The sequence below is a fragment of the Chrysemys picta genome, chromosome 9 (assembly GCF_011386835.1).
Source record: "Chrysemys picta bellii isolate R12L10 chromosome 9, ASM1138683v2, whole genome shotgun sequence".
In the NCBI taxonomy this organism is placed as follows: Eukaryota; Metazoa; Chordata; order Testudines; family Emydidae; genus Chrysemys; species Chrysemys picta.
The window spans coordinates 86,169,271-86,187,716 of record NC_088799.1 but is presented as its reverse complement, the minus strand read 5'-3'; the positions used below and the strand labels follow the sequence as shown (position 1 = coordinate 86,187,716).

General features: G+C 43.8%; 1 protein-coding gene across 4 annotated transcripts in view; it reads right to left on the bottom strand.

The window, feature by feature from the left end:
* The window catches only part of DCX (doublecortin), a 100,143-nt gene that overhangs the window by 73,285 nt on the left and 8,412 nt on the right, over positions 1-18,446 (bottom strand). For all 4 annotated transcript variants that reach the window (XM_008170034.4, XM_008170036.4, XM_008170033.4 and 1 more), the window contains exon 3: positions 6,735-7,075. In XM_008170034.4, the coding sequence (XP_008168256.1) occupies positions 6,735-7,075 (341 nt within the window). The remainder of the gene's footprint in view (positions 1-6,734; positions 7,076-18,446) is intronic.

The window sequence follows — 18,446 nt, the reverse complement described above, 5'->3', positions numbered from 1 at the left end:
ACTTATGCAGCCCTCTTGGTCTCTGTCAAGCACCTATTCCCAGGGCATCCTACCTAGAGTGTTGCCTCTGGCTTTCTACTGGCTTCTGCCTTATCTCCACCCTCCAAAAAGGCCTAATTTAGTCATGTGACCTGCATGTCATGTGACTTTGCTCATTCTTCCCACCTGGGGAGGTAAATTATTTGTGTTACTGGTGGGGCTGGACCCATCTCCCCTTGAAGGGCCAACCACTGTGATAGCAAGCGAATGCAATGCTACAAAACAAGTGAACCTCATGCCTCTGGGCATAAGCTAACTACCTATTAGTTAGTGCTAGAGGGAATGATTTTCTCCCTTCCCATCTCATAGCAATGCAGACATTGCTAGGTACATTATGGGACTATTCCACCTTCCTCTTAAGAGCTAAATATAGACCAATGGATGGGGTTGTGTATATCTATCCAAAGTCTGCTCCCTGTCACACCAGTACAGGCCTATTACTGAAGCTTATAAGACTATGCTGGCATGACTGAGAGTAGAATTTGGCCCATTACCTGTAATGACAGCTGGGTGGCCAAACTGTTGTGACGGATTTCCATTTCCACATGCCAAATTAAAGTCAGTGTGGTGGAGGCCAAATTGAGCCAATCTGTTGTTTTCACTATCACAGCCTGATCAGCTGTAATTGTGCTCCTCACCAGTATTGCAACAACACTGGTTTAGTTTGGATTCTCAACTGCATATTTGGCTGTGATCTGGGAATCCTGACAAATTATCTCTCGTGAACTTGCTCATCTCTGACAAAAATGTTTCTTCCTCTAAATAGCCAGTGTCGTCATTCAGCGCAAGTCATCTAAAGGAAGGTGACTCCTCTCCAGGCACCAGAGACGGGGCAGCCTTGTACATATTTGCAGCTGCTTTGCAAACAGAAAGATGAAGTTCACCATCACCTGCCAAATTAAATTCTTGCCAAGACAAAGATTGCTAGAGGGGAAGATTTTATCAAGGCTGAAAATTCTCAAGGGAGTAAGACCACAAATGTCCTGACATATGAATATGTATATAACTTCATTCGATGAGACAGCTAACACTTGGAAGGGACAGAAGCACTTAGGGAGCATCTCCCGTAGATAAAAGTCATTGAATAGTGCATAGGTATCTCTTTGCCCTATATAATTGAAATGATCAAGTCCAGAGAACAGACCACTGTATTTTTATATGGCTAAGAAAGTATTCAATTATCCTGTCATGACTATTATTACAGAAGAATCCAGGAGGTATGGGAGGAAAATCCAGCTACCAAACACCATCTATTAAACTGTCTCTCATAGCAGTGTTATAGCATTTATTTCTGCCCTTAGAGGCAGGAACTTTTATGTTGTGTTTGTACAGTGCCTAGCACAGCTGGATCCCCATCTTGACTGGGACCTCAACACCACCAAGTTCTCAACAGGAGATCATTTATAGCATTTAGTTAACCATCAGCAGAAGTCTTTGCTGTTCTGTTAACAGAGAGTAAACAGTTAATAGTGATAGACAATTAGGCCCAGATCCACAAAGGTACTTAGGCACCGAAACCTTGTCACTCGGCTACCACCTGACCCTATAGGCACCTAAACTCACTCAGCACTTAAGTGTTCAGGGTAAACGTTCCCTAGGAGTCTATGTTTCTGCCTCAGGACATGCACACAAAGGGTCTGGACACCTATCTCCCACCTAAGACCAAGGGCAATCCACAGACTGGGGGAAGATAGGCACTCCTCCACCTATCTCACTCTTGGGCCCTGATCCAGTAGGCACGGCCAGAAGCCACCTACCAGATCAGGTCTCATTCAAAATCTGAGGACAGTGCCCCCATTATAGCTTTTAGACCAATGGTTAGCGCACTCATCTGGGATGCAGGAGACCCAGGTTCAATTCCCCCCTCCAACTGAAAGGGAGAAAGGATTTGACGAGTAGTCTCCCACCTCTCAGGAGAGAATTCTTAACCACTGAAATGTGAGATATTCTGACATGGGACTCCCTCAGTATCTCCTGTTGAGCCTAACTCTGGCTTTGTGGATTGCATTGTGGTTCCAATGATTTTCTAGGCACTTAAAAGTTAGGCATTGCAACACCTCAGTTCCTTTGTGGATCTAGATCTTCTAGAGCATAGTACAGAAAACTGGACTAGAATACAGAAGTGAACATGCCATGGAGAGGCTTAGCATGTACAGAAGGTATTCATTTTTATGCATGAAGAGAAGACAGGATTCAGAAAATGTATGTTGGTTTACACACAATCTGCACCCCATGTCTAGTCTAGTGGGAAGTAGAGGGTGGAGGCCATGGGCTATCATTATTAGACCAACAACTGGAGAAGAGAATAACCTTTGCTTCAGCAATAGCAAAAATTTTAGGTATGTAAGAAGTTAGGCGTGGCAGTCAGAGAAAAAAGGTGTAGGCACAAATGGGACAATCAGTGTGGGTGAGAGTTGCAAAATCTGGTTCATGTTGTACTGCATTCAAATATTCTGATCACCAGGATGTTTAAAATTACAACCCCATCTACAGTTCCTATTTTGTTTTCTTCTAAATTAGATTATGAACTACTCACGGCAGGAACTGTCTCTTCCAGTGTATTCAAATAGTGCCTGGCCCCTATTGGGACCCAGTCCTGATAAGGGACTGTGGATGCTACTGTAATAAAAATAATAAGAATAATAATTTGCCAGGGCAACCAATTTGCAATACACTCCTTGGATTAGACCAAGTTCCACTCTCAGTTACAGACGCAGTAGGAGTTGTTGCACCCATGTAACAGAGCTGAATTTGGCCCATTATCTTTAAGAGTGGTCTAACACACTATCTTCTTTGTCCTTTATCATTTATTATATGGCTGTGAGAGTGTAGGAGGTAAACTCCTATTGCTTTGATTCTCACTGTTGGCTCATGTACAGTTGGTTCTTTGAAGTTCCTTTCTTTTCGAGTTATGGGGTTTCTGTCAAGAGGTGGCAATGTGCTCCCAGCAGAGACACTGCATGAATACAGTTAAATGGAGCATTAGAAATACGTGCAAGACTGAGTCAAAAATAAATAAGCTTCTTAACAAACACAAACTGTTTGTTTAATAGTTTCAAGAAAACTGAAATATTCCTCCAGAGAAAATGCAAGAGATGCAGAGCAACACAACAACTCTATTTTATTTTTTTAACAAAAGCAAAAATAAAATAAAATAAAAAATTTGTTCCATTGATATTCTCAAGCACTGGTGCTCCTCTGCCCTGCCTACTCTCTGACCATGGCACATAGTAGTCTAGTCTCTTTTAGGTCTCCTTTCCCTTGTTGGATTTAGTGTGCGGGTGCTGGCTGGTAACCTGTGATATACAGGAGGTCAGACTAGATTACCTAGTGGTCCCTTCTGGGCTTAAACTCTATGGAGATTATGTTTATTCATACACACAGCATCCTGCTCCAAATTTACAGTTTATCATCCCATCTGTAGTAGGTTTGCAGTGCGTAGAAATGGAATTATTTGTATGCCACTGTACCTTCACCACTAATGCCTACATTTCTAAAGCACTCTGATGACTGCTGATGAGTGTCATAGAAATGCCTATGCATAAAATAAATAATCATTTCACCTCATTAAGTGAAGCATATGGACTCAATAAGGATGATTTCCCTTTGTACATTGCCTTTGTAAATTATATCATTTCGCGACAGTGGAAGTAACACTGCTGTGATGGCACTTAAATAGTGAGACTGTCAAGAGTCTTGTCAACATTTCAGCTTTGAGCAGCTTGGGTTTTTGCATGAATCTCTTTTTTTTTGGAAAATAAACCACGGTTTGTCAGAATTATGCCTTCAAAGACTTCTTTCTGATAGCTTGTGGGAAGGTCAGAATTGATGGTGGACTATGAGACAGTGGATCATAACCAGCCAACAACTGCACCCACAGCAGAAAATTTTGGTTCTTTTTAGCAACCGTGGGAACAAATTTAGGTGGGAAACTTCAAATACAGTTTAACAGACTAAAACACAAACACTGAAGAAATCTTTAAATGAAACCAAAACATACTGGGCCACATTTTTCCCTGGTGTAGAGCTCTATTAATAAATGATGTAACAACCAACTATTAGATATTACATTATCGTTGTCAGATTGCAAATGATCTCATTTTTCTTTTTATTTCTTCAAAAATACATCACCACATGTCCCTTCATATACAGTGGAACTGGTATGTGAGAGAGAGATGCATCTTTTCTCAGGCAGCTAGTAAAATGTGTGTTCCAGGGGAATGGTGGAGAGTACATATAGAGAAATCCTTAAGTCCTTAGTCAGTGAGTCAAACTCTCACTGAAGTCATTGAGAGCTTTCCAGAGCAAGGACTGAGTAAATTTTCAGGGCCAGATTGTGATACTTTTAGTCACATTGAGTAGAACTTTCCTCCACCAGCAGTCCAATTGAAGTCAATGGTGGATAAGGGTATCATTCACTGTGAGAAAAGTTATCAGATTCTGGCACTAAGAATTTAAGGCCACTTTTTAGTACTGAATTCAAGAGCATGTATATATTTGACAGCCAAGGACATTGGCATGTGCTAGGGAAAGATAAATGACATCAGGCCTAATCCTACAAACCCTTACTCACATCAATAGTTCAATGTACAGCAGGGGCTTCAGCGCTGCAGACTATACAGCATAAATTCCAGTAGGGGGCTCCAATGAGCAGCAGGACTTGGCTAACACAACAGCCAGAAGCACTTTCAAAGCTTCTGGTGGGAGTGAGCACATTACTTAGGACAACTGAGGCAAGTTACAGTGTCCAACCTAAAACTCTGACCCAGAGGCCTGACTGTATTGAACTCAATGGCTCTACTCGTGTGAGTAAGGAATATTCCATGAGTAAGAGTTTGCAGGTCCCATAGATTTCAAACCCCTTCATTTATCATGTGACTATGAGAAAGAGATGCACAACACTGATGTGTTTTACACACACACACACACACACACACACACACACAAAAGTGTACCATTCTGGATTGTGGTTAATGGGTCAGACGGCACCCCTTCTCCTTCCTCCACTCCTCCCATCTCTCCCTCACTTCTAGCCTTTCACCTACAACACTAGCTGTCCCTGTTTATTTGACAATACGTTGTTGGGTCTTCAGGCATGGTGATAGGAGGGTGCTTTACCAAAGTATAAACCATCATGTCTCATGAGTGGCGAATGCTTGGCTGACCCAAATCTAAAGAAAAGTTTTGACCAACCAAGGAAAAAGTCTCATTTTGAAGCAATAATAAATTATGAATTACACAGGTGAGAACACCGAAATTGAGACAAAGCAGTTAATCTGGGCTGATATTCAGTATGATACTTTACATTCTAAACCCAAGGAACAGATATGGGCTAACATACATTACGGACAGACATAACATTCTTTACCTGAAAAATTGACCATTTCGTTCATTAAAATGTATACATTGCTCAAGTAGATTATCTACCTTCTTGCTTATGTTTCAAGAGACAATATGTACAGGGCCGGCTCCAGCATTTCTGCCGCCCCAAGCAAAAAAAAAAAAAAAAAAAAAGCCGCGATCGCAATTGCAATCGGCGGCGGCAATTGGGGAAAAAAAAAAAAAGCGCCGCGATCGGCGGCGGCAGTTCAGCGGCAGGTCCTTCGCTCCTAGAGGGAGTGAGGTACCTGCCGCCCCCAATTGCCGCAGGTGCCGCCCCTCTCCCTTGGCCGCCCCAAGCACCTGCTTGTTAAGCTGGGGCCAGCCCTGAATATATAAACCAACACCTTCTGCAGAAGATGGGTAATGGGATTAGTCATTTTAAATCTCCAATATCAATCCCCCCAATAAAAAGAGTGTCCAATACAGTATCAGTGGAGGCTGTACTTCCCCACTCAGAAAAGTGAGAAAATATAGAGACAGAGGAAAAAATAAAAAGGTCACCCCAATTCCAAGAGCCACTGGCATCTGTGACTTTAACCAAAGATAGATGAAGTATCTATCTGTCCCAGCACCCCAAGCTGTATAGCACACATTCCTTTAGGGGATTCCATAGCAGCAGAAAGACCTTATTCAATGGTCTGTTAGCCACAACACAGCAAGTGAGGGGTACTTTAAAAAATGTGCTTGTGTAATAAGAACATGTAGAGCTAAGTCAAAATGTTCTGCTTACAATGACCCACAAAATTCTGACCCGGAGCCCCTACTGTATATTAACTATTTATACTTTTACCCATGAAGGTATCACATGTCCCATACATTTTCCTACTAGTACAGAGTTAGCCAGATGAGTGTGTTACTCACCAATTAATTTACGCTGACTAGTGCTCATCTGAGAACAAAATAGTAAAACATCACATTTGTTCTAATACTTGTAGGGAGTCCTTGAGAGCTGCTGCTATGGTTACCTAACAAATAAACTAACCTACAGTACAAACTGCTCACATTATTTATATATTTTGGAAAACTTTTGGAGAATATACACAGCTCTCTGGTACTCAGACAGTGGGGTAGTACATCTGTTTCATTCAGACGGTTGGCTGCATTCTTTGCCTGATATTAATACCAGTGACAATTTAGTAACAGAACCACTGGCATGAGAAGTCTGACTTCCAGAAGAACAGATGGTGATGACCGTCTCAGGTTAATTTTAGGCTTCAGTAATTGTTCACTTAGTCAGCGTTGCTATAATATATGAGTGAAATAGAGAAGAGGAGAGGAGAGGGAAAAGAAAAAGACATTTGCAAATCCCTTACCTGTTTCCCATCCAGGGTATACAGTTTTTTGACCACACCCGTCTCCAGTTTTATAGCTTCAGTGATATCAGTGAGAACTTGCTCAAACGAATGTGCAGTCTTCTTGTTCAGGAGCACGCGAACAGCCTTTCGGGGCTTCACCCCACTGCGGATGATGGTCACCAGCTTGGGACGCACAAAATCCTTGTTCTCCCTTGCCTGGGCACTGTTGCTGCTGGCCAGAGACTGAGGTGCTTTCAGGTTGGCTGATGTCTTCACATTGACGGACCAGTTGGGATTGACATTCTTGGTATATTCCACCTTCTTGAAGAAGTTGTCAGATGAACAGACATAGCTTTCCCCTTTTGAAAATAATAAATACAGAGGCAATTATATAGGGAACCAACATGTTGTTATTAGCACTGGCTGGAAAATGGGGAGAACATTGCACAATTCAAGTTTATGAAATTTTGGTTCCATTTTTCATTGAAATGTCATTTTCATAAAAATTGTTCAGCCAGTTCTGATTATTACCTACATTTCTTAGGTGCTTGTTACTATAGTATCAAGGTAAAAGCAAGTAGTGTTTCCCCAAAACACAAACACTGGTCAATAAACTACCCCTTAAAATAAACAGAAACAAATGGATTACAACCCAGTGACCAAGGGCCAAATTCACAAAGGTATTTAGGCACTTAAAAATGCTGATAGACACTTATGAATCCCCTAGGTGTCTAAGGAATTTGGGCACCTGTCTGCCATTGAAAACCTCGAGAAGTCACTTCTGTGAATCCCATTAGGTGCCTATCTGCATCTGTAGGCACATAAATACCTGTGTGAATCTGGCCCCGATTGCCAAGAGATACCAACATTGATCAAAAAGGTGCATCTTGCATCATGTCTGAAAAATGGTGACAATCTGGTTCTGAAGAATAATCTCTAGTGGAAGCAAATTCAAGGATCATTATGCTGATGAAACTAGCAGGCATTGCACATGGGCTTTATTGTACTTTCATTGATTCAAAAGAAGAAATAAGACCTGGACGTAATGGTTTTTAAATGCTACACCTAATGCCATAGCTCCCATTTTCTGTACCACACAAATCCAAGCTCATGCTTAGCCGCCATAGGTGAAATGTTGGAAGGTCACAGTTGAGTTTAATCCACTTAATGTTGAACAAAACAAATCAGCATTTCAAAATTTGGTTCAAACTTTTCATTTGCAATCAAATATATGGAATCCTACCTATCCAGGGTTTTACGTCATGCTCATCTCCAGGGTATCTGAGCACTGGGGGATTTGTAACATTTTATTTTGGTGGAAATCTGCAGGATCCTAGGGATTTGTGGGATTTATTACTGGGGCACAGACTGTAAAACAGTCTCCACGTGGGAGTGGCAGAAGCTCAGTTGCCTGAGTCGTATCAGATGAGGCTGTAGAAATCACTTAAGAATCCATTGCAGGAAACAATTCTGCAATGGGTAAGTAAGGGATAAGATAATGTAACAAGCCTTTTTCTGTTTAATATGAATTTCATAGAAATTCAATGCATTGTCCACAAGTCCAGAGGATCTTATGGACCTGTGGGGTTTTGTTAGGATAACCTTGCAGGATTTGGGTGAAATTTTGCTATGTTTCTATTTCAAACCTATCAGAACATTCTGACTTTAATTTAGTTCAGATTAGATAGACTATCCTTTAAGGAACTGTTCTCCCTGACAGTGGACTGGTTGGGTTTTCTTGCATACTATCTATGAAGAGCTACAGCGACAGGACGTACACAAACAATTCATCGTGATACCTTTCCTCTGTGAAAAGACACTGGGCCTGATTCTCCATTGCTTGAAACCTTGTGTCAACGTTTACACCTGTGCAAAGTGGTACCAAATCAAAATTCTCCATTCACTTTCACCAGGGGTGGCGTTTTACACCTCACCTGTGCAAATTGAATGCAGCAGCCATGATTACACAAGGTGGAAGACAGCAAAGAATCAGGCCCATAGTGTCCTTATATTTGTCCTTCTCTGCCTACATTACATTCCTGACACAGGCACAGAGACGCTTCCTTCATATAACATATGGCAAGAACACTAATAGCTTTATAATACATGGAAGCCTCTAATAGGCTTAGAACGAATGTGTGTTTAGTGTTTACATTCTTATTACTGCTCAGTGTGTGATGGCACGATAAGAAAGTGATAGAAAAGATACATAATATAAATCTTACTCTGTTCCTTTTCGATGTAAAGGGCTTAAAATTCTTTTAGATACTTAGCTCCATGGGAGCAGGGACCTTGTATTCAAATTGCCTGTAAAGCACGGTGCACATTCATAATGCAGTATTTAATACAAAATAACAATAAAGTTATGCAAAGGGTCAAGCTAGGAGGAAGGAGAAGACCAGAATTGTATGTGAACAAGAGATGGGAAGTACACCTCTACCCCGATATAACGCATGAATTTCGGATATCACGCGGTAAAGCAGTGCTCCGGGGGGGCAGGGCTGCGCACTCCGGCGGATCAAAGCAAGTTCGATATAACATGGTTTCACCTATAACGTGGTAAGATTTTTTGGCTCCCGAGGGCAGCGTTATATCAGGGTAGAGGTGTAATGACAAAACACCCCAGCATAGAGTGAGACACAGGGGAAGAAAGACACAAGACTTAGGATGATTATTTGATTTTTTTAAACTATGCATTTGATCAAGTAATGTACCCCAGGGATTTACATTACGGCTGCAATCCCATTATGGTGTTCTGAAGGCAAACACAAACCACCAATGCATTTATGCTGTCACCAGGATCCCTCAATCACAGACATTTCATTTATAGTTGAGGCTTCATAATCCCTTATATTTCTTCCATTGGACCTAGCAGAAGTATAAAGACATTACACAATGCTTTGCTATTATGAAGAATTCCCACTGGAGATATTGATCATCTTTCAGCAGCACCTAATCCTAGGTCTTTCTGATTAATAAATGATAAGCTGCACTTTATCTATCTGTTTCAGCTCGGCAGCAGCTGGTGTTCAGGGGGGTCCTGCCTTTATCTAGCTGCATAGCTGGTTCTGTGGCTGAATCTCTGCAAGTGCCGTCTGACTTACACAGTGAGAGACAACCCCCCTTAGAACCCTGAGCCTTCCACTAGTCAAACACCAGACATATAGCAGGGATGGGCAACAGGCAGCTCAGGGACTGCATCTAGACTGCTAGATCATTGTATTTGGCCTGCCATAACCCGGCTCAGGGCAGGCAATACAGCAGCACCGCAGCCAGGAAAGGGGCAGGGCATCACCAGCCTGAACATGGGCATCACGAGATACTGGGATGACAGCCAGTGGGCTAGAGCAGGGAGCTGGACCCAGCCCCGTACATGAGTCACCACTACAGGGTAAGTGGGGGACAGGCTCTCCAACCCCCTCCCCCGTGTGCGAGTTACATCATCCTACAGACCTGACTCCCCCCATGCAATCGCCCCTTGCATCACCCCCTCCCAGGTACAGTACCCGATTCTCCCCCTGCATCACCTCCCCAGGGCCAGGACCCAACTTCTTCCACCTCCAGTCACACCCCCTGGCAACAGGACTTGACCCCTCCCACTCCCCGCATGCATCACATTCCCTGGCTTGCCAAAGGGTTTAGTGGTCTTGAGGTTCCTCTACTATCTTAACGTGGCCCATCCCTGAAATATAATATTTACATTGTAGAGCAAGGAAGGATGGTATTGTATTTAATCACAGGCCTGAAAATCAGAAAATCTGGGTTCTATTCCTATTTCTGCCATAGGGCTCTTGTGTGATCTTCTTAAGACCACTTAACTGATCTTATGCCTCAGTTTCCATATCTGAGAACAGGGATAGTAATATCTACCACCTTAGGCTTAAATTGTTAATGTTTACATAATGCTTTTGGGGAGCTTGAATAAAAGAGGACACAGAAAAGCAAAATATATGTTTGCACTGTGTTTCATAAATACCCAAACCTTAAAGAGAACATTTTTTCATGGATAAGTTCCACATTTAAAAAAAAAAAAAAATCAGCGCTTACTGTTCTGTTTGCTGGAATGTAACTGTTACATTTGCTCCAGGAGAAATATTTGAAATGTCTCACTATGCTATGTAGTTGTCTAGTATATTTATAACACTCTGGAGGAGTGAAGGTAATATTCCTTTACTAGACCTTAATGCGGGGATGTTGCGGGGCTAAATAGTCTAGTAGTTTCAGACACTGGCCTTTCAAATTATGCTGATGGTCACATTTGGAAAACACAATAAGTTTTGTATTTTCAACCTAGCCCCTAGTGAATATTTTAGTTCGCATCACAAAGCCAGCCAGCAATTTTCTTTGATTGGCAGCTTGCTCTCAGGAGAAACCAACATTCAGAATAGAAGCAGAAGTGTTGCAGAGAATGACTGAGGTGCAGTATTCAGAGTAGCAGAAGTGGGCTGTAGTCCACGAAAGCTTATGCTCTAATAAATCTGTTAGTCTCTAAGGTGCCACAAGTACTCCTGTTCTTTTTGAGGTGCAGTAGTAGGTCTGTATGAAAAAATCATCCCCTCTCTTTCCGGAGCCACAAATTTAACGGCAATGTGGAATGGGGGCTCTTTGTTTGTTATTTTAAATCTTGGATTCATTTTATGTATGTCCCAACCTCTCATATTTTATGGCCTCTGAGTTGCCAATTATTATTATTAAGTTCCTCACAGGGGTAATTCCTTTTTAAACTCTTCTTTCTCTTTTGTCATGTGCCACTTGGAGGCATTTTTGCAGCAATCTATCAAATCTGCTAAAATAGAGTTCTATTACTGTGGATTCGTTATTTGGTAGAGAACAAACAAACAATGACAAATGACTTGCGTGACAGGGCAGTAGAAGGAATGGGCAGGCATCTCAGGGAACATAAGAACGCTCCAAGCACGAAGAGGTGATACCTCCAGAACCAAAGGGTTGTCCAGGAGTGACCAAATGAGGTCTTCTTTCATGGGCAATGGATATTTCTCCACCCACACATTTGTTAAGTAGCTAATGAGAGGTCAAGGTATAGGACACTGGTTCTCAAACTGTGGGTCGGGACCCCAAAGTGGGTCACAACCCCATTTTAATGGGGTTCCCAGGGCAGGCTCAGACTTACTGCGATCCAGGGCCAAAGCTGAAGCCTGAGCCCCACCGCCCAGGGCCGAAGCCTGCGGGTTTCAGCCCTAGGTGGAGGGGCTCTGGTTACAGGCACTCTGCCTGGGGCTGAAGCTCTTGGGCTTCAGTTTTGCCCCCCCACCCCGTACAGGGCAGTGGGGCTTTGCCCCCCCCACGCCCCCACCTACCCACACACACAGGGCCACGGGGCTCCGGTGGGCTCAGGCTGCACGATCCCTCCAAGGATCGTGCGGTAATTTTTGTTGTTAGAAGGGGGTCGAGGTGCAATGAAGTTTGAGAATCCCTGGTATAGGACTTCCCCAGACACAAAGAAATATAACTGCAATAACCACTGTGTGGTTTGGTGGAGGGAACTCACAGTTTATCAAATGGTATGAGGGAGAGGAGCACAGAACAGTACTGAGAGTCAAACACAAAAAGCAGAGAGCTTCCTCCCACCCCCTGGCCTCACTCCTGCCAAGGCTCACACACGTGTTAAAGTTTAAGTCATATTGAATTCATTATGAATACTTATGTGCCTATGTCTTTGCAGGATGAGGTCTGTTATCATTCAGGAACTGAACGCATGTTCAATAATGCAGCTGGAGCTCACATCCATTAAGATATGATGAGCGGCCATTTTGTTGTATTCACACATTGAATTCCAAATGGCAGCCCCACAGCCCCAAACACAATAGTCACATTGACCTCTGCAACCTCCTCGTCTCAAAGGAAAATCTCATTTGCACATTTTTACTTGTTTTTCTTTTTAAAGAAAAATGTGCTATTAAATAAGGCTTTCGCTTTCATGGCACCAGATCACTGCAGAATGTATGTTAAATCCATAGCGCCAAAGCGACACAGGATTGACTTCTCTTTATCATGGCACCAGGCTAGTGCAAGCACGGGCTACCTGGGTCATGATGCCAAGGTGCTGCAGGAGTGGAAACACTCAACGCGATACCAAATAACTACAGTGTTGCATTACATCTATCATGGCACAAGCCAGTCCAAGGATATATGCCTTTTGTCATGGCAGAGACAGTGATTTGGTTTAAAGTTTCAAAGTCACGCCTAAGTCATAATTACTGTATTTTCCATTAGAAGCTATGCCGTCTATCGAATTTAATTAGTCCACTATGGCTTTAAATTAAGCACAGGTTCCATTGCATCTAAACTTTTTTTTTTTTTAAAGGAACACTAGGCTTGAGGTGAGAGCTTTAAACTGTAGAGGCTATCAGTTAAGCCTTAACGTAGTTTGGCAATCTCCCTTTGATAACAGCTGATGACGGAAGATCACCTTTTCAAAAAACAGCTTCTCAATTTGCACCAGCTAGTTTTATGAGTGCAATAAATTCTGCTGTAAAATGTTCATGCACGAGTGGAGAAGCTGGATTGAGGCCATTTTGAAGATTTAGCTGCCAAGGATTATTCCAATAAATAGTCCCTCGTGGGCTGAGGCCAACTCTTCTGGTTGTCGATTTGGCTCCCACAGCTCATCCATTTTATATTGCATTTGACTTTCACATTTCTTGGGGATTTATGACTTCAATGGGAATTGGACTCAGCCCCTTGCTGGAGCGCCTCTGTATTATGCTGGATTGGCCATTCAGATTCTACCACCTGGGTTTCGTGCCATCTCAGGCACGAGGCAGGATTTTCTGTTGCCCTGAAGACTTCTCCAGTTCCTTAGAATTTACTTTCAAAAGGCACCATTTTAAAAATGGAATTTTAGGGTGAATTTTTCTTCTAGATTCTCCCACAAGAGTCTTTAGTTTAGGAGTAAAAGGAGCTTATTGATCTTGCTTATAAAATAAGGCAATTATATAAAAGACAAATGGTATGTTCCCATAGTGCCTTTCATACCACAAGACCCCAAGGTGCTTTACATCCTGTATATACAGAGGGCACTCACCCTGTCAACCTTGGGATGGGACTCAGTAGTCATTTTGGGTCAGCCACAGTGAAAAACAATTCAGTTGAAATGCAGCAGTAATTTTAGTTATTAGAATGTAAGTACCCATGCTAGGGTGGTTTTTTTCCAGGACACCAGCCATGTACACTAGTTCCAAAGGTTCCGGAACCTCCTTCAGTTAGTGCAATAAACTTCAATCTTAAACTAAGTAAATTGCACACACACCACATGGGTGTTTCAACACACCAATTAACACACCGTCTGTTCTAGCGTGCATTAGGTTCTTTGTAAAACATAACACAGTTTTCAGCTGGTGCACATATTCAACTTCATCTCAAACCCTAGCCAAAGTCACCAGTGATGTTTTATACAAATGAAACCAGCTTCTGACCAGTAGTGGCATGAAGCCTAGGTCTAGATACTAGGGCAGGTGAACGATCTACCATCAAACAATGCAGCCTAACCCAAACCATGAACCAGACAAGGATAGACCACTTTCCAAGGGAAGGAAGGCTCAGCAAAAAATGAAGGCACTGGATAGGAATTCAGGAGATTTGGGTTCAGTCCCCAGCTCTGCCACAGACTTCCTGGGTAACCCTGGGCATGTCTCTGAATCTCTCTGCACCTCAGTTCCCCATCTGTATAATAAGGGATCCAAATATTCCCTTTCCCCCCACTCATTGTCTATATAGATTGTAAACTCTTTGGGAAGGAACTGTCTCTTCCTATGTGTTTGTATAGTGAAGGGGAGGGCAACCTATGGCACGGGTGCCAAAGGTGGCACACCAGCTGATTTCCAGTGGCACTCAGACTGTCTGGATCCTGGCCACCGGTCCGGGGGGCTCTGCATTTTAATATAATTTTAAATGAAGCTTCTTAAACATTTTAAAAACCTTATTTACTTTACATACACCAATAGTTTAGTTATATAATATATAGACTTATAGAAAGAGACCTTCTAAAAACATTAAAATGTATTACTGGCACGCGAAACCTTAAATTAGAGTGAATAAATGAAGACTCGGCACACCACTTCTGAAAGGTTGCCGACCCCTGGTATAGTGCCTAGCACAGTGGGGTGTCCAATTTGGTTGGTGCCTCAAGGCATCCGAAGAAGTAAGGTTTTTACTCACGAAAGCTTATGCCCAAATAAATCTGTTAGTCTTTAAGGTGCCACCAGACTCCTTGTTGTTGTTGCTTTAATATACAGCATCAGCACAATGGGAATTAGACCATCTCAGAAGAAGTGGCAGTAGCCTTTTCAGAATGATAAAAGGCACAAAGCTAAAAGTGGGAAAGGAGACCGAAGGAGGTTTAAGGGCAAGGAAGAACATGGGGAGAGGCAGAAAACGAGCCCATATTGGGGAAAGATTATGGCAAACGTTCAAGGTGAAGCTGAAGAGCTTGGGTTTGGTATGGTAAGAAATCTGGAGTCAACGGAGGCTCTATAAATACATTAGGAGCAAGAGAAAGACAAAGGAAAGTGTCGGTCCACTATTTCTTGGGGAAGGAGAGCGAATAACTAGGGTCCTACTAAATTCATAGTTCATTTTGGTCAATTTCACGGTCACAGGATTTAAAAAATAATAAATTTCATGATTTCAGTTATTTAAATCTGAAATTGTATGGTGTTGTAATTATAGGGGTCCTAACCCAAAAAGGATTTGGGGAGAGGGGGCAAGGTTATTGTAGTGGGGGGTTGTGGTATTGCTATCCTTACTTCTGCGCTGCTGCTGGCGGCGGCGCTGCCTTCAGAGCTGGGCAGCTGGAGAGCGGCGGCTGTTGGCCGGGAGCCCAGCTCTGAAGGCAGAGCCGCTGCCAGCAGCAGCGCAGAAGTAAGGATGTCATGGTATGTTATTGTCACCCTTACTTCTTCACTGCTGCCTGCAGAGCTGGGCCCTCAGTCAGCAGCCGCCACTCTCTGGCCACCCAGCTCTGAAGGTAGCAGCACAGAAGTAAGGGTGGCATGGTGTGGTATTGCCACCCTTACTTCTGCACTGCTGCTGGCAGGGCGCGGCCTTCCCAGCTGGGCACTTGGCCAACAGCTGCTGCTCTCCAGCTGCCCAGCTCTGAAGGCAACACAGAAGTAAGGGTGGCAATACCACGACCTCTTAAAATAAGCTTGGAACCCCCCTGCAACTCCCTTTTGGATCAGGATTCCCAATTTGAGAAACCCTGATCGCTCCCTTGAAATCTGTATAGGGTAAAAGCACATAAAAGACCAGATTTCATGGGGGGAGACCAGATTTCATGGTCCATGACGCATTTTTCATGGCCGTGAATTTGGTAGGGCCCTATTAATTGATTATATCAAGAAGGTTGATATGTTTAATGCCTATTTTGCTTGTCTTCGCTAAAAAGGTTAATTAGGACAGATGCTTAACACAATATTAACAACAAGGTGGAAGAAAAACCAAGCCATAATAGAGAAAGAACTGGTTAAAGAATATTTAGATAATTTAATACATCTAAAGCTGGCAGGACCTGACAAAATTCACCCTTATGGTGCTTCAGTTAGTTCCTTAAGTAATTTTGGAACGGTTAGTGATTATCTTCAAGAACTCAGGGAGGACAGGTGAGGTCCCAGTTTGCTGGAGAAGGGCAAACATAGTATCTATCTTTAAAAAGGGGACTCAGGAAATTATAAACCAATCAGCCTAACTTCAACATCTGGAACAAATTATTAAACAAGCAACATGTAAGCACCTAATGGATAATAGGTAAATAATAGCCAGCACAAATTTGTCAAGAACAAATCATGTCAGACCAATCTAATTTCCTTCTTTGATAGAGTTACTGGACTAGTAGATAGGGGAGGAAGTAGTAGATGTGATATACCTTTATTTTAGTAAGGCTTTTTGACACAGTCCTACATTAAATTCTCATAAGCAAATTAAGGAAATGTGGTTTAGAGCAGTGACTCTCAACCTTTCCAGACTACTGTACCCCTTTCAGGAGTCTGATTTGTCCTGTGTACCCCCAAGTTTCACCTCACTTAAAAAGTGCTTGCTCACTGTAACAGGGTTGGGACTCACCACCCGGCACCTCCTACTGGTTGCCTCTGGGAATTAGCTCAGTCCAGTGGAGCGCCCTCTCTTGGTGGTGCCCCGCCCATTGTCTCACCCTTGGTTGGCTTCTGAGCCCACGTCGCTCACCAACCCGCGGCGTCCTCTTCAGGACTACTGCCCTCTGGCAGTGCCCTTCAGTCCATCCACACCCCCTTCCGGGGGGTGGGGGTGTCAATCAGCAGTCTCCATGTCCAGCCACTGTGGTCAACCACACACCCCAAAGTCTAATCCCACCTGTCAGGGATCTGGCGTGGTCTATAATGGCCACTCCCTATGGCCAATGGCTGGGTGTACTGCAAGGGGAGAAGGGGGGGGGACCCAGGCCCGCTCTCTACTCTGGATCCCAATCCAGGGACCCTCTGGTGGCAGCCTCGCTGTCCTCCTTCTCTCCCCTTCGTCTGTCCACTTCCCTGGGCCGCTTCCCCTACGGCCCCTTGCACCCGCTAGGCCCTTCCCTTCAGGGCCTGCAGCCTGGCAGGCTACGGGCTAGAGCGCCCTTTTGCTCCCCGAGCCTGGCCAGCACTGCGCTGTCCGCGGTGCTAGTCTCCCTGCTCTGGAGACAGACCTTCCCCTATCGAAGGCCTGGGACAGACTGACTGCTCTCTCCCTGAGCAGCCTTTTTATAGGGCTGAGCCTGGCCCTGATTGGCTGCCTCCAATCTGGGCCCTGATTGGCTCACAATAAGCCCTTTTCTGATTGGCTGCCCATCTGCGCAGGCCCAGTGGCCTGCTGCAGCCTAAATTCTCAGGGAGTGGGGCAGTCCGCCCCACTACACACCCTCCCGCTTAAGAACCCTCTCAGGGGGGAATTCCCTATCGCCCCTGTGCTCCTCGCAGCTGAGCCCTCAGGGAATCTCGTTCAAAGTGCAGGCCCTCCACCAACTGGAGCCACCTGCTTCCCTCTTCTATGGTCTGGGTCCCCACCGTAGACCTCCCTGGTCCTACGTGGCTTCCCACTTCTGTTTGGGTTCCCACCTCAGCCCTCCCGGCCCCTACGTGGGTTCCCTCTGTTAGGTGGAGCCTCTCTGCCCCAGCCCCTGGGTCACCAGCAATCACATATCACTGAACAAAAACACTGACCCAGGAACCTATCCTTGCAACAAAGCCCGATGCCAACTCTGCCCACCTATCTATTCAAGTGATATCATCACAGGACCTAATCACATCAGCCATGCCATCAGGGGCTCGTTCACCTGCACATCTACCAATGTGATATATGCCATCATGTGCCAGCAATGCCCCTCTGCCATGTACATTGGCCAAACCAGACAGTCTCTACTCAAAAGAATTAATGGACACAAATCTGACATCAGGAATCATAACATTCAAAAACCAGTAGGAGAACACTTTAACCTGTCTGGTCATTCAATGACAGACCTGCGGGTGGCAATTTTGTAACAAAAAAGCTTCAAAAACAGACTCCAACGAGAAACTAATGAGCTTGAATTGATATGCAAATTAGATACAATCAATTTAGGCTTAAATAGAGACTGGGAATGGCTGAGCCATTACAAACATTGAATCTATCTCACCATGTAAGTACTTCCACACTTCTTATCAAACTGTCTGTACTGGGCTATCTTGATTATCATTTCAAAAGTTTTTTTTTCCTCTTACT